This window comes from Nicotiana tabacum, chromosome 3, assembly GCF_000715075.1.
Source record: "Nicotiana tabacum cultivar K326 chromosome 3, ASM71507v2, whole genome shotgun sequence".
Taxonomy (NCBI): domain Eukaryota; kingdom Viridiplantae; phylum Streptophyta; class Magnoliopsida; order Solanales; family Solanaceae; genus Nicotiana; species Nicotiana tabacum.
Genome location: NC_134082.1, coordinates 209,160,341 through 209,176,798, shown reverse-complemented (window position 1 = coordinate 209,176,798; position 16,458 = coordinate 209,160,341). Strand labels below are relative to the sequence as shown.

Below are 16,458 nucleotides of genomic sequence, written 5' to 3'. Positions count from 1 at the left end.
GTTGTACGATATAATGATCCGACCGGTCATTTTACTTTCTAGATCTTCGTTCCCCTAAATAAGACTCCTCGTATGTGCTTTTACTATTTTATGACTTGCGGGGATGGTTAGTTCGGGTTTAGAAGGGTTCGGATTGAATTGGAACACCTAGTTCCTTAATATTGGCTTAAAAGGGTAAAGTTTGACTTGGGTCAACATTTGTAGTAAACGATCTCAGAACCGGGATTTGACGGTCCCATAGGTTCGTATGATGATTTTGGACTTGCGCGTATGTTCAGATCAGATTTTAGATGACCCGGGAGCGTTTCGGCGCATGAAGGTTTTAAAGTTCTTTAAATTTTGTTTGAAGTTGGTTTTGGTGTTATCGAGGTCCGTTTGGGATTTCGAGTCCTAGAATAGTTCCGGGTGATTTAAGACTTGCACGCAAAATTTGGTGTCATTTCGAGTAGTCTAAGTATGATTCGGCGTGTTCGGAGTAACTTGGAAGAACTTGAAGTTCATAAGATGATTCAATTTGGTTTGGGGTGCGATTCTTCGTTTTTTTTTACGCATTCCGAGGGTTTGAGCGAGTCCGTTTTATGTTTAAAAACTTGTTGGTATGTTTGGGTGAGGTCCCGGCGGTCTCGGGTGCTATTCGGACGATGTGCGGATCAAGTTTGAACTTGAAAGAACTGTTGGTGCACCAGTTCTGGTGCATCCGCACCTGCGAGCTTTTGGTCGCAGAAGCCGCCTGGGACTGGCGGTCTATGGCCCGCAGAAGCGGAGGAAGTTCCACAGAAGCGGCCTCGCTTCTGCGGTGAAAGGGCTGCATGTGCGAGAAGAGGCTGGCCAGGCCTGGATCGCAGGTGTGATGCTGCTTCCGCAGAAGCAGTAGCCCGTCCGCAGAAGCGAAGGCAGGTGGCCTGGACTAGGATCGCACCTATGATGGGTTTTGCACAGGTGCGGCGTCGTAGATGCGGCCCAGGATCTGCAGAAGCAAAAATCGTTGGGCAGTGAGGCTCATTTAATGTTGGGACATAGGCAATTTTAGCTCATTTTTTTTTTCATCCCTTGGACGATTTTTAAGCTCTTTGATTTCACCTAGCACTTTGAGGTATGGATTTTTAATACGTGTATTTTTGGGTGGATTCTTAGCATAGAAAGTGTAGAAATTGCGGGTTTAGTTGAAAAACCTATGCTTTGATAAAAATAGGATTTAACCACGAAAATGATTATGGAATTGGGTGAAAATTATATATTTGAGTTCGTGAGGTTATGGATAATAGTTATCTTCGAAATTTTTAGGAATTTGGGCACGTGTGCCCGGGGATGAATTTTATGAATCTTCCAATTTGGGTTGGGTAATTATTCTAATAGCTTAATTATTAACTTTTTGAGTGTATATTGATTAATTTATATAATATTTGGCTAGCTTCAGATTGTTCGGCACCAAGTTGAGGCCTTAGAGTGAATTTGTGGGTCGGAAAGTGAGCTTTGAGACGAGGTAAGTCTCTTGCTTAACTTTGTAAGAGGAAAATTTTCCCATAAGTGATTTAAATTATTATTTGCTTCTAATTGTGGGGACTACATACACACGAGGTGACGAGAGTCCGTGTGTAACTACTAATTATGCTTAAGTCCGGGTAGTTTAGGGCCCAAATCATGAAATACTTGTAATGTTTGCACCATACTTGTTAATTAAAGTACCTAAATTATGTTGAAACTTGATAAATGAGTTGTAAAGATCGAATTTCACTTACTTGAATTTTGGCGGGTTGCTTGACCATTAATAAAAATTGTGCTTCTTTGTGTATTAGCCTTGTAATAGCTTTTAAATCGGATGTTCATAAAGTATTCTCTCTTCTTGTGGAGCGGGCCGAACGCCTCGACAATATAATAGATGTATATGTGGTTCGTGTCGCTCAACCCTCGGCAGTGTACACATATAGGGCCCCAATATTTTAAATAAGGATATACTGGACATTTAGCAAATAATTAAAAATAAAACAAACAAATATCAAAAAAGAAAAAAAAGGATGGAAACAAAAAGGCCGAAACCCATTAGAAAGTAGCTTGGCAAGGTTTGAAAAGGTTTTATAAAGCAAAGAAGCTTTTGGCTTCTGAAGGAAACGAGAAACAGAAAAAAAAAAGCACAAAAAGAAAGAAAGAGAAAAAGAAGAAGAAGAAGAAGAAGAAGAAGAAGAAGAAGAAGAAGAAGAAGAAGAAGAAGAAGAAGAAGAAGAAGAAGAAAGTTTTGATCAAAGACTTTAAGAAGAACTGGGAGTTCTTCGACTCGAGAGGTTAACCTTCTTCTTCTCATCTGTTGAATTATTTCACTACATCTATGCAATTTCATGTAGTACAAAAGAATTCAATATCAACTTTCTCTTATAAAAAAGAAAGATACAATTACTATGGAGATAATAAGGCTATAAAGGTTTGGTTTAAGCACTGATAGGTCTAATTTTAGAGGAATAAATTATACTAAATAGTTTGAAATTGATAGAATTATGGACTAGTTCTATGATTAAATATAAATCCACCAATTAAGACTCAAACATGAACCCCGATGGTTGGGTATTTTAAATTAGATATGAATTAGCCTAAACGTGGAAATTAACATGAGATCGATATTATGTAATTATAGATTGATTGGAGGGAGTTGTACGAATTGCTCGAGGAGAAACATTTGGTATTTCGGCATGAGTACTGTGAGTAGTAATCTTACCACAATTTGTGTTTTCATAACTTGCATGATTTACACATAATTTTTAACATAAATACGTTACCGGTTATTTTGAGTTGCATGTGGGACAAGTTTTTTACTCGATATGATACCGAAATAGTTATTTGAGATGATTATGGTTGTTATAAATATTCTTGTTGTCACTAGATATGTTTTACCGTTACTTGAATTTACTGTTATGGAAATGAAATTACATGATTTGATAAGAATCGATGTGCCCTATATTGTTTTAAAATATTTTCCTATGAGTATATACGGATTAAAGAGGCCAGTATAAATGGGAGTAGAATTTGAAGGATCTTGTAGCTAACGACGGGTTCGTTAGACCTGATGCACCTTGAAATTACCGATTACCGTTACAACCCTCTCTAGTGGGAAGGTAGAACTAGCATACCGTTACTGATTTTCCTCGAGTAGGGACTACCGTTATATTTGACTTCTTGCGAAGATGTCCACAGTTATATCGATTACATGATCCGTTCATTGAAACCTCCCAAATATGAATATTGATATTATACAGTGGTTACCGAGCTTATTACTGAATTGTCAATTGTATTATACTACAAAAAAAACATGTTGAGACAGAAAATTATTTATTATTTCTGAAAGGGCATTCTTATGATATTTTCTGTTTAATATACTAGAATATTTTCTGACTTATCCCCAATAAAAATGGTTGTGGTTAAATGTTATTACTCGCTGAGCTAGAAACTCACTCCCCCCTATTTGTTTACAGAGACAACAGTTGACGCAGACGAGGATTTCGTTAATTAGAGTGCACAGGTTAATAGTTCTTCGTGAGCCCCGTATTTGTTCGCGTCGGCAAGGAGTTTTAATTAATTGTTATGGTCTTTTCTTTGAACTCTTAGAGTCTCTCCTTAGTCATTCTTTTAGTGTTATTAGTATTCTTTCGTTATTATAGACTCATGTTGAATATCGCTCTTTCTTATCAAATTTAGAGATAAATTAGTATTTCTAGTTGTTAGTGGGTGAACTATTAATAGTAGATATTTGGTTTGGTTAGAAGATAAAGTTATTGTTGTTTGGATTTATATTAGGATGTTTGGGTTGATTTTGAGATAGGAAAATTTTTGTATAGTCCAAAAACAGGGGGAACTTTGTCCGCTTTTCTGTAAAATACCAATAAGGCTTACTTGGGAGCACCTGCTCCTAAGCGCCGGTCACGATCCTAAATTGGGTCGTGACAAAATTGGTATCAGAGCTTAGGCTTTAAGTACCGAGTCATGTAGCAATGTTTAGTTGAGTCTGGTTTATGGGTATATTGGCGTCCATACTTATGATCTTGAGGCTACCAAACATCTAGGAATGTTTTCCCTTCTTTCATTCTTTGATCTTGTGTTGAGATAACTTGAAATTGACTTTGGAGTATTTCTTTCGCAGATGGCTAGGACACACACACCCTCATATGCTAGACGTGGTGCTGGATGTGGTACTACCCAAGGTGGCGGTTAAGTTGGGGTTCATCAAACTAAAAGACAGGCTGCACCTCAACCTGAAGTTGGGAACATGGGTCAACCCCAAGCTACTATGCCAGATCAAGCGCAAGAACATGGAGTTCAGGACGCTCCATAACCAGTGCCAACTGTTGTACCTACTGTTACCTTACATGCAAACGCAGTGGCAAAGTTATTGAATGTGTTAGAAGCATTGGTACCTACTTAGGGTGGAAGTTCAGCTCCTCAAGCTACTTTACAGACACAAGAACCTACACAGACTCAGACTTTCGGGAATAAGGAGGTATCTCTACCAGAGTTCCCGAAATTGAAATTACTAAAATTCACAGGTTCTGATAATTCAGCAGACCTTTAAAGTTTCTTGGATGAGACACTAGAGCCATTACGTGCTCTAGGATGTTCTAGTGAGAGAGTCGTGGAGCTCGCATCATACAAACTAGAGGATATGGTCAATACATGGTATGAAACTGTATTTCTAGGAAGGCCAACAAGAGCAGCACCACTGACATGGGACAAGTTCAGTAAGTTGTTCATGGATCATTTCTTTCCAGACAGCCTGAGGCAAAATATGCTAGAGACTTTGAGGGATTGGTTCAGACTCCATATATGGATGTGTCAACATATAACACCAAGTTTTGTAATCTGGCTAGATATGCTCCTTACTTAGTGCCTACCCAAGAAGCTCGAGTTTAGAGGTTTGTTGATGGGTTAGTTGGTCGTTTATACATTGTAGTAGACCCACATATAAAGACTTTCTCCTACTCTGATGCAGTCGATCTCGCTAGAAAGATTGAAAACAAGGGACGTGACGAGCGTGCAACCAGTGATTTACGTAAGAATGCCAAGACAGGGGGATCTTTTAGTGGCGATTTTAGTGAAAATCGCAGAGCAGGAAGTTAGAGACAACATCAACAGGGTTCTCAGACAGGGACACACTTGTCTTCACAGTCCACATACATGCCACAATATAGACAGGGTATTAGGGGACCATCATCATCTGGACTTTGTAATTCTGGGGAGATATATACCATTCCTTCAGTCTGCCAGACCTGTGGTAGATCACATTTGGGCCAGTGTCGTGTTCAGACTGGAGAGTACTTTCAGTGTGTCCAGTTGGGACATCACTTGAGGGATTTCCCTCAGCCTCCGAGGAATTTCAGCCAAGCTTTTATTCAGTCAACTACACCTACTCAGACCACTCGTAATACTTCAGGTGCTACAGGTACAGGAAATAGAGGTCGAGGTGCTGGAGATCGTGCTACTGTGAATTAAGGACAAGGGAATGTTGGTAGAGGTCAGGCGAGAGTTTTTGCATTTACTAGATAGGATGCTCAGGCCTCGAATACTATGGTTACAGGTATTCTTTCTGTCTGTTCATTTGATGCACTTGCGTTGATTGATCCGGAATCTACTCACTCCTGTGTGTCCTCGTACTTTGCTTTGAGGTTTAGTAGACATCCTGAGCTATTGAATGATCCTTTTCTAGTTGCTATTCCTGTTGGAGAGTCCATATTAGCTGAATACGTGTATCGTGGTTGTCAGATTCGGGTTGAGGGTAGAGATATTTTAGTTGACCTTATTGTACTTTGTATGATTAACTTTGACATGTTGATGGGAATGGATTGGTTATCTTCTTGCTATGATATCGTCAATTTTCATGCAAAGATAGTTAAATTTGAGATACTAAATGAACCCAGTTTTGTTCTAAAAAGGGGTCAGGTTCTAGAGATTTGCAAAGTTGTACCTTTTATAAAGGCGTAACGACTTCTGGAGAAAGGTTGCTTGGGTCTCTTAACTGTTGTAAATGACACAATAAAGGAAACATTTAGTATAGAAAATGTACCAGCAGTGAGAGAATTTTCTGATGTATTTTCTGAGGATTTACCCGGATTGCCTCCAGTACAAGAAATAGATTTTGGTATTGATTTGCCACCTGACGCATAGCCTATATCGATACTTCCATATCAGATGGCACTAGCAGAGTTGAGGGATCTAAAGCAACAGTTGCAGGATTTGTTAGATAAGGGTTTTATCAGACCTAGTATATCACTATAGGGTGCACTAGTATTGTTCGTAAAGAAGAAAGACGGATCTCTGAGAATGTGCATTGACTATAGGCAGTTGAACAAGATAACAATACGCAATAAATATTACTTGCCTCGTATAGATGACATGTTTGATCAGTTACAAGGAGCTGCCCACTTTTCAAAGATTGACCTCCGATCTGGTTATCATCAGCTTAGAATCAAAGATGAAGATATTTCTAAGACTGCTTTCAGAACTCGGTACGAGCATTATGAGTTTCTAGTGATGCCTTTCGGATTGACTAATGCTCTAGCTGCATTCATAGATTTAAAGAATAGGATGTTCAAGCCGTTTCTAGATAGATTTGTAATAGTATTTATTGATGATATCCTAATATATTCTCGTAGCCAAGGAGAATACGAGAATCATCTCAAGACTGTGTTGCAGACATTGCGAGAACATCGGCTTTATGCTAAGTGTCACACCCCTTTTTTTACACCTCACTTCACTAACCCTCTTAAAATTAATAAAAGGATTTATAAAGCTTGAAAAGGGTTTTCCAATTAGAACGTGACAAAAATTATTTTCAAAAGGAAATAACTGAGAGTCACCGCCTGACATTGATTTTGGTGTGCCAGGTCACCATTTTTTAAAAATAATTTTTCCTTTTAAAACACTTGGGACTCCAAAACCAAGTCTGCACCAGAGATTCGGGTAAGGGGGTTCATTTGACTCTAGGAGAAGATGTTAGGTACTCCGCAAGTCCCATAACTAGTACGGTTACATACTTGATCTAGTCGGCTTTTAAAATATTCAAGTTGAGGTAAAAAACACACAAAAAAATAAACAATCAAAAGAGGCTCAAGATCGTTCCCACCTAATAAAAGAAAGATAAAAATAAAAATAAAATAAAAATAAAAGTACTACGAGTTCGCTTTCGGGCTCCAATTACAAAATACTACGGGCCATTCCCAGAATAAAATATATACAAATCCTTCGGGGCATTTTCCGGATAAATTTAACTAAGGGAACGACCTATCGCCTCAAAACTAACAAAAATCTTAAGGCTTACCTACCCAAGTGTGATCGGCCTACACATAATACTAGCGGACAAAGCATGAAATAAGAAAGTAAAAATGTGACAATGGGTAAAGCAGATACAAATTACCTTTTTAATCTCAAGTTCTCAACCCCACGACCCAGTACACTACTTCTAATTCACATCATCAATGTCCTTTAATTTAATTACAATAACTAATCCAACAACCAACCATTTAAATTTCAAACAAAGCTTGATTAGAGCAATTTCATATTCGGTAAAATATTCATCATCACACAAACAAACTAAATAAACTTACAAAACATATTGAGCAAACTAACGAGATAGAGGAAAAGAATAGACCTCAATGTATTTTGCCAAATGAAATTTAAAAGCAGGACTCGTTGATGGCGGCAGGTTTGTGCGTTAGTGGAGATTGGCGTTTTGGGGTCGATTTATTGGTTCTAAGGGTGTGTAGGGGTGAATAAGAAGATGAAGAAGCAGGACTCGTTGGTTGGTTGACGTGAGGCCTGGCGGGCGGCGATGGCTGAGTGGAGTCCTCTAGGGTTCAACTAGGGTGTGTTCAAGATTTTGTCCTAGTTCCAGAAGAAAATCTGATGGGCAAGATAAAAATTAGTCCAAAAATTAATTCTATTCCCTCACCCCTTTTTTCATATGTAAAAATAATATAGCAAACAAGATAAACTATTAAAAATACTACTTAATCTTGCTTAAGAAAAATAACTATTAAAATAACACTAACCATTTAAAACAAACCTATTTTTTGGTATTTTTCCAAGATTAAAAATGACTACAAAACTTTAATGAAACTATTTTTTGTAATATTTGTTTTTTTGTGAGAAAATAAAGTAAAAAGGTCAAACTAATTAAAATAGCGATATTTGGCCTAAATTAAATATTTACATGCTAAAATATAAAAAATCTTGGGCAGGGTCAAAAATCACATGTCTACAGCTGCCCCTCTTTGACTGAAAACACGAAGTATTTTCAGACAAAGAACGACTAGACAGATTTTTTGACCTGACCCTTATTTAAAGAGACTTAAAATTTAAAAGAAAGGAGAATGTGACCGAGCCCTGGTATCCGAGCTGCCTATATATCCTTGGCTATAAAGGAATCAGGCCACGTGTAGTTTAGAAGTGAATGAGGTGATGGAGTATATTGAGGTGGAGAACCGGTCGAGGTGCCGTTCTGTCGAGGTTCCGGTCCGTGGTCCTTTAATTACATCAAAATCAAAGATGAAAAAGACTAACTAAGCCTGTCAACTACGAGTTACAAGATTCCTATCTATACGTCTTCTGAAGCTTGATCTTGAGTCTTGAATGGTTCTTTATGCAGACTTTAGATTTGAACCTTGATGCTCGTTAGCTGCAGGTGCTAGCTCGTTCTTCTTCAGCTTTTCGGATCAAGATCGGACATATAGTGCTTGTGACCTCAGTCATGTCTTGTTGGATTGTGACTAACTTTTGTTGATCATCTCGGACGTTGACTCGCATTCTTGCCGCGAACTTCTGCTACTTCTAACTTGAATTGAATTCTGAAATGACTTCCTTCGTTCTCCAAGTGGGTGCCTTCTACTGACTTGAAACTTGAAATGAACTCTGAAATGTCTTCCCTCGTTCTCCAGATGGGTGCCTGCAATCAAAATAACAAAACAAACAAAATTTTCTGCCCTAGTTTGCACTAGGAAGATTTGTGAGTTATTACTAAAACTGTAAATCACCTATGATATTGATGCAATGATGAGAGTAACAATAAAGACTTGACTGGGATGTGCATCTCCTGTGAGTAAAACCAAGAAAATTTGACTAGCAAATTCATCAGACTAGGTCTTCTATCTTAGGAGAAAGATTCATCAGACTAAGATTTCGATCCTAGGAGAAAATTCAAGAGACTAGGTTTTCTATCTTAGGAGAACAATTCATCAGACTAAGATTCTATCCTAGGAGAAAATTCATCCGACTAGGTATATTATCTTAGGAGAAAAAATTCATCAGACTAAGATTTCGATCCTAGGAGAAAATTCATCAGACTAGGTCTTTTATCTTAGGAGAAAGATTCATCAGACTAAGATTTTGATCCTGGGAGAAAATTCATCAGACTAGGTCTTTTTTTTTTGTTATCTTAGGAGAAAGATTCATCAGACTAAGATTTTGATCCTAGGAGAAAGTTCATAAGACTAGGTCTCTTATCTAAGGAGAAAGATTCATCAAACTAAGATTTTGATCCTAGGAGAAAATTCATCAGACTAGGTCTTCTATCTTAGGAGAAAAATTATCAGACTAAGATTTGATCCTAGGAGAAACTTCATCAGACTAGGTTTTCTATCTTAGGAGGAAAAATGTGAAGAGTGATGGCAACGTTTTATGCACACTAGCAAGACAGGTAAGGGAAAAGATTTGAGAAACTTCCCTTTGTCGACTCTTCTCTTCTTCTTTTTCCTTTTTCTTTCTTTTCTTTTCTTTCTTTTTTTCTGTCTTGTTTTTGAACCAACTTGCTTGCACTGCTTTGTAACTATTTCAAACAAAGAAAACTTGTGAGTTTAAATGTGGTGGTTAATTTGTAGCCTTGACCTTGAGGCAGCTGCTTCTGCACTTGCCAAGATAACTTTGATTTCAACTTGGAAGACTTTGTCTGTTATCGACTACCCATTTTCTTTCAACCCTTATCACAGAAAACACCTCTGCTCCATTCGATCCCAATATCCTCTATTTGTTGTATTTTTCTCATGAGTTAACATTTACTGAACCCTTGCATTTCACATGAATCCCAACGCATGTTGATTATTACCAACTCAATGCGCATACCACTTTTCCCTGACTCATGCCACTTTGATGTGCTAGCCAAATTCGTTTTGTACAATTGGAAAGCTGGTAGCAAATTTTGAAGTCATTTCTCACTTGTTCTGACCAAACAGACTCAAGAAGGGACTCAAACAAAACAAGAGGAACAAAATAAGGGACAAGGGAAAGAGATGATACCTAACAAAAAAATTACAAAGTAGAAACTTATCAGATGTGGATACCAACTCTAATGACCATGACATGCACCTTTGGATTAAATGGCCTAATTTCTCAACCAAGTCTAATATTCAACTCTTGTCGTACCTGTAAGCACGTGATTTTTGATTCACGAAAACTACTCCAAAAGAAATCGAAAATAAAGCAAGTTACCTTCGGGTACAATTTTGAGAATATGCGTGACATTTTGATAATTGTTCTGTCCGTAAACACTCGCCTTGCAATAGTTGAAAATACAAAAATACATGTTGCATGCATTTAGGAATTAATGGTACATTTTAGAAATTAATTAACCATAATTTGGTTAAAAGAAAATCAAAAATATATGCATGTGTGTTTCTTGTCATTGAGTGATTTTATTTAAATTTGTGTGTTAATTATTATAGGTGTTAAATAATATGTGTGTAATTTTATTTTTGATTTTACAATTTATTTAGGATTTTTGTTTAATTTTGGTAATCCTAAGTGGGTAAAATATCAAGGAAACCTGGTTTGGACCAGGTGGAACCAAACTTTCAGGCCCAAACCAACCACATGGATCCAGTCCAAACCCAGGCTGCCCAGGCACGGCCCCAAACGACGCCGTATCAGCATCCCCGTCTTGAGCCGTTGATTTGATTCAAATGAACGGTCCCAATCAAGCCACTCATTAAACCTCAACGACGCCGTTGCAGGCACATTGATCTGAGCCGTCCAACCCCATTGATCCAACGGATCCAGGCCCTCCCCTAGACTCGTTAACCTGACCCGATCCATTCACATACCCGGTCTCACTCACCACTACGCCCAAACGACGTCGTCCCCCTCCTGTGAATAGATCCTGGCCATCAATCTCACCCGATCCAACGGCCAGGATCTAAACCCCTAAGTCGTATATAAGCCTAACCCTTTTACCCCGCCCCCTATCCAAGCACCCCACCCTGCTCCTTCGTCTCTCTCAGAAAGATTCCAAACACCCCCGAAACCCTAGCAGCCGCCCTGGTTCCCTTTCAACGAAAACCCGGCGGCAAGGACGCCGGTGACTACCATAGCTACACCACTGGACCTACAAGCCATCCTGAACATAAATCCCTAGTCACTTAACTTCGAATCACCTCCAGGGTGCTCGAATCCTCGATCAAAGATTCGAGCCAAAACCCTAAGTCACCTGATGAGTCCCAAATTCACCCCAGTCACTCCCCTGACATCCCTCATACCCTAATCAACTTTGGTTTCGTTCGAATCTAGGTAGAACTCTTCGAACCACAGATCTAAGCTCAAGAACCCTAAAAATCGAACCCATGGGGGTCCGTCCAAATCAATAGCAGGTTGGGGTCTAATAGACCTTAATCGAGGTGTTCTCAGTCGAGAACACTTCGATTAAAGTCCATTCGACCTCAAAAAGGGTCGAGTCCGGTTCGAGCATGGGTCATTTTGTTTTTAAGTTTCAGAGGTAAATTTCCCTTTCTTTCCTTCTGTTTGTGTGCTATTTGTGTTTGTTTACATGCTGGTTTAATTTGTTTGATTTTTCTGTCATTTTTCCTTTAATTCTGTTCCGTCCTCATAAGACCTTTCATTTGGTCAATTGTTATTTTGTCTGTGTTTGAATACGTTTTGTGATACACATGCTCGAGTTAATTAATGTCGTCAGTCATATAGATTCCTTATGTCGTGCAAAATGGTTGAAGGCAGTTAATGCCCCGTTCATGTCATTTGTTTGATTGACTGATTATTCTACGTCATGATTAGTATAGTCGATTAGATAAACGTCGCCGATTAGCTTTATATGATTGAATGTTCAAATTTTCTGAGTCGTATAGCTTCATAGGATGGATCGAGTCATTGTCGTTCATTGGACATTTGACATTGTTTGAAAATGGTTTGTAACTGCAATACAAATAATTAGAACTCAGTCTAGGGCAGCTTTGAATTTGAACTTTCAGAAGTTCAAAATGTCCTACTGTTGCAGTAGGATAATACAGTAATAATCAGGGTTTAACAGGGGCAATTTGGGGGTTTGAAAAGAGCAAAAATGACTAGTTTAAGTGAGCTGATGATAGGGTACTGAAACTGGATTTAAACTAATGTAATAGTGGAGAACCAAACTTGGTAGCATGGGGTTGATTAAATATTATAGGCTGCCCATACCTTTGGGCAGAAAACACATGCTAAGGGGCTGTTAGGAGGATGGGCATTGGGCATTTTGTGATTAGTTTAAAGGAGTTATGGGCAGAGTTGAAGGCTGAAGGAATCAAGGCAGCCTGGGGGCCTGCCATTTCTGCCTATAAATAGGTTTATTTAGAACAAGAAAGGGGCTGGTCTTCGAACTTTGAGAGGTCAGTTTAGTATTGAGAGCATAGGCTGGACATTTTCAAGTCTTCAGAAAAAAAAAAAGAAAAAAAAAACAAGGCTGGTCTTTCAACTTTAGGAGGACAGTCTACTTTCAGAGTAAGATAGAGTTAGGATTGTGCTGGAATTAGAGCATAACAATCAGAGGCTACTGTTTTCTTGCATATGTTTCCTTCCCTGCTTTGCCTGTACTTGTTTTGGTGTTGTTGGGTTGCAAACTGGACTTTCTTGCTTGAGTTTTAAAGATTTGTTGCTGGGTTTTGTTGCTGTTGATTGCTGGTTTCTGTTCCTGCTGTTGTTGTGTATGCTACTGCTTCCACTGATCATTCCTCTTCTTCTTTTGCTTTTATCAATACCAGGTACACCACTGATACACTGTCAATGTGAGTTGAAAGTTGAAATATGAATACAAAAGAGAAGAGTTGAAGTTGTTTATTTTCATACATAGCCTGTATATCGAACATTAGGTTGTGTATAATAGTTCACGTCTTCTATTAGGATAGTGAAGGTAGCCCTCATGTATAGTTGAATGTCATGTATGGCAACTTAATATCATACTGTGTATATAGGCTGGTAGATAAAAAGGGTTGGCAGTGTAATAAGCCATATCTTGAACTTTACCTATGTTTGTGGTTAGCATATCTTCTAACGCATGTTAAGTGTTAAACTATCCATTATTAGTTAATCTCATTTCCTTTAGTAAGCTGCCTCGTTATAACTTGCAACAACACCTTTAGAGTAGATAGCACAAGTTTACATTTCAGCCTTATGAATGTCGAGCCCAAGTCGAATGAGCTAACCAGGCCTTCATCGGAAAAGCAGTGGCCGAGGTCCAGCCAATACTGTGTGTGCTGGGCCTGGGCCCATAATATCCAAACGACTGCCCATATACGCGTCCATACTTCGGATTTTGCGAAAAATATTCGGAACCCAACTATAAACAACTTGTAAGCATGTAACTAAGTTGGACCATTTTTCTGCTTTCATTATTAGAGACAAATGTAACAGGAAACATAGCCCCTATAGGACGAGCTTTAAAAATAAAAAATGAGGCGTGCCTCGCCAAATAAATCACACATCGCTGGGGCCCTCAATAAATACATAACCATTGACTAGACTTTGGATTTGGCCGTTTAATGAACCTTCACGGCCTCTTCCTAAAATAACAATACGTTAGTCTCTTTAGGACGCGCCTTAATAAATCTTACCTTCTTAAACTCGGGTGCACATTTATGTGACCCAAATCCAAATCTCAACGAGAGTCGAAATGCGTCTCTAATCACGGGTACATTGATTGTGACGTGGTTCGAGATGCATGTCCACGACGTTGCAAATTCCTTTAAAAATAAGAATGAGATGAGCCTCGCCGAATAAAAGTACAAAATTGTGGGGCCCTCAGTAAATATTTGCTTTAAAATTCATTAGACTTCGGGATGGACCGTTTAGCAAAATTCCACGGCCCTACCCAAAGAAATGATACGCTAGTCGCTTTAGGCGCGCCTTTAATAATTTAATTTTCTCAAACTCGGGTGCACATTTATGTGACCCAAATCCAAATCTCAACGGAGTCAAAGTGTGTCAACGACCACGGGTACATTGATTGTGACGCGGTTTGAGATACATTTTCACAACGTTGCAATTCCTTGTAAAAATAATAATAATAATTATGAAAGCTGTAAAAAGTTAAAATTTGCACATAAGTTCATATTTGTATAAAATCAAATAATCAAGCCGAATATGATAGTTGAGCGACCGTGCTAGAACCACGGACCTCGGGAATGCCTAACACCTTCTCCCGGGTTAACAGAATTCCTTATCGGATTTCTGATGCGCAGACCGTTAAATAGAGTCATTCTTTTCCTCGATTCGGGATTAAAATTGGTGACTTGGGACACCCTAAATCTCCCAAGTGGCGACTCTGAAATAAACAAACAAATTCTGTTTCAATTGTCCTTTAATTGGAAAAAACTCCTACGCCCCTCGCGGGGGCGGAAAAAGCAGGTGTGATAGCTCTGGCGACTCTGCTGGGGACGAATAACCTAGAACCACTGGTTCAGGGTTAAGAATTCGAGCTTAGAATAAATGTTATTATTTGGTTTTACCTATTATCTGATTTTATTATATGTTTTAGCCTAAATGTGCAAAATGTTGCTCTTACCGCTTTGATATTACTTGGACTGTATATATAAACTGTGTCGAAACCCCTCTCTTCTCTCTCTTGAGGAGTGCACGCTGGTCGTGACTTCTTTCTGTTAGTGTCATATACCAAAATAGAACGAGGATTCGGAGGAGTTGCAAAACCGGATGGCCCTTTGGTTACCGGTACACAGCTCCCATCCTCGTCTCGAGTTGTCCGCTCGGGTAAGCCAGGTCTAGAACAAACACCTAGGTTTTAAAACCTAGTATAACAAAGCCTCATGCCTGATCCCTAGTAGGAACGCTTATTTGCATCATGTGCATTCGACTTAGGGGACTCAACATAGGGGTTGAATCCGTCTAGGACTAGCAACCTGAAATGAAAAGACCATCCTGCTACATCATGTTTGCTTTATGCATTCATTTGCTTCAGACTTGCATGCTAACCGGTTTCGAAAATCTGGAATATTGGAAAATTGTGAAAAAAGAGTGAAGTAACAGTGTAGAGAGTTAATTGCCTATTTTAGAAAAACCAAGGCCCAAATACTGTCGAAGTTCTGCCGAAATTTTGGGAAAATGGAAAAAAAAAGAAAAATGTTTATTTTTTTAGTTTATTTCACTCAAAAAGCAAAAAATATATAGAAAAGAGTCTTGTATTTTTGGTTTGGTAAATAGGTTGGTCATTGTTTGTTAAAAAAAAGAAAAAAAAAAGAAAAAAAAGAGTCTGTGTTTTGTCTTATTTTCAAAATAGAAGAGGAAAAATAGTTTGTCGTGTCATGGAAAATGAAAAAAAAATATATTGTTTCCAAAATTTGGTGGTATGTTCTTTGCCCGAACTACGCAAGTTTGATTCTCGCAGGGTGTGAGATATGTAGGCAACCCCCGTCGGGTCCAACTTTCTTTTTGCAAAAAATAATCCAAAAAAGAACCAAAGTTTTTGAAATAGTTAGGGTGACGCCATTCTTTTCAGAAATAGCCGAATGTCGATTTTTAAGGAAAGAAAGGTGTGTCAATTTTGTATTCGAGCAAAATGAGTCTGGATCCTTGCTTAATCGCCCTAATAAACATGCAGAATGAGCACAAGTCCAAGTTTGCCGGTAACAGTTAGGAGCAAAATCCCTTTGGAGTTGCGTTTGTGGTGGGAGGATTTGGAAAAGTCAGAGTAAGACAAGATCCAACTGCATATGGGAGGTCTGACTAGTTTGTTGAATGTCAAGCCCAGATGCGACATCATAAAGGCTTTGGTTACATTTTGGGACCCGGCCCACAACGTATTCCGCTTCTCGGATTTCTAACTCACCCCAACCTTAGAAGAGGTAGCAGGTTACATGGACGTTACTGAAGGGTTAAGGCACAAATATCTGATCGCTCCAAGAGCTGTAAATTCGCACAAATTCATGGATCTACTGAAGATAAGCAAGGGAGTCCCATACACTGAATTGGATAGGGGTTTTTCTACCTTGCAATTCACATACCAGAGGTACGGGCATATAGGAGGGTTCAATGATCCGGAAAGTGGTGTCTGCATCAGAGGGAATCAGGCAAAGTGGAATGAACATAGGCGGTTCGCTTTCATGGTAGCATTCTTAGGCATTGTGGTGTTTTCCCGGAAAGATAGAAATATCGATTTGAAGGTGGCTGGAATCGTCAAGGTCCTGATTACCAACGATAAAAACATGCTTGCTCCTA

At 38.8% G+C, this 16,458-nt stretch overlaps 1 protein-coding gene across 1 annotated transcript; it reads left to right on the top strand.

Moving 5' to 3' along the window:
- Positions 1–5,547: 5,547 nt before the first annotated feature.
- On the top strand, positions 5,548–6,144 carry LOC142178993 (uncharacterized). Its single transcript, XM_075248811.1, has 2 exons — positions 5,548–5,919; positions 6,019–6,144. The coding sequence occupies exons 1-2, from the start codon at positions 5,548–5,550 to the stop codon at positions 6,142–6,144; spliced, it is 498 nt and encodes a 165-aa protein (XP_075104912.1).
- Positions 6,145–16,458: the final 10,314 nt, after the last annotated feature.

Coding starts and splice junctions, on each gene's coding strand:
- LOC142178993 (XM_075248811.1), top strand. CDS start 5,548: ATGGTTACAGGTATTCTTTCTGTCTGTTCATTTGATGCACTTGCGTTG. Junction 5,920..6,018: donor TTGTTCTAAAAAGGGGTCAG/GTTCTAGAGATT, acceptor GACACAATAAAG/GAAACATTTAGTATAGAAAA.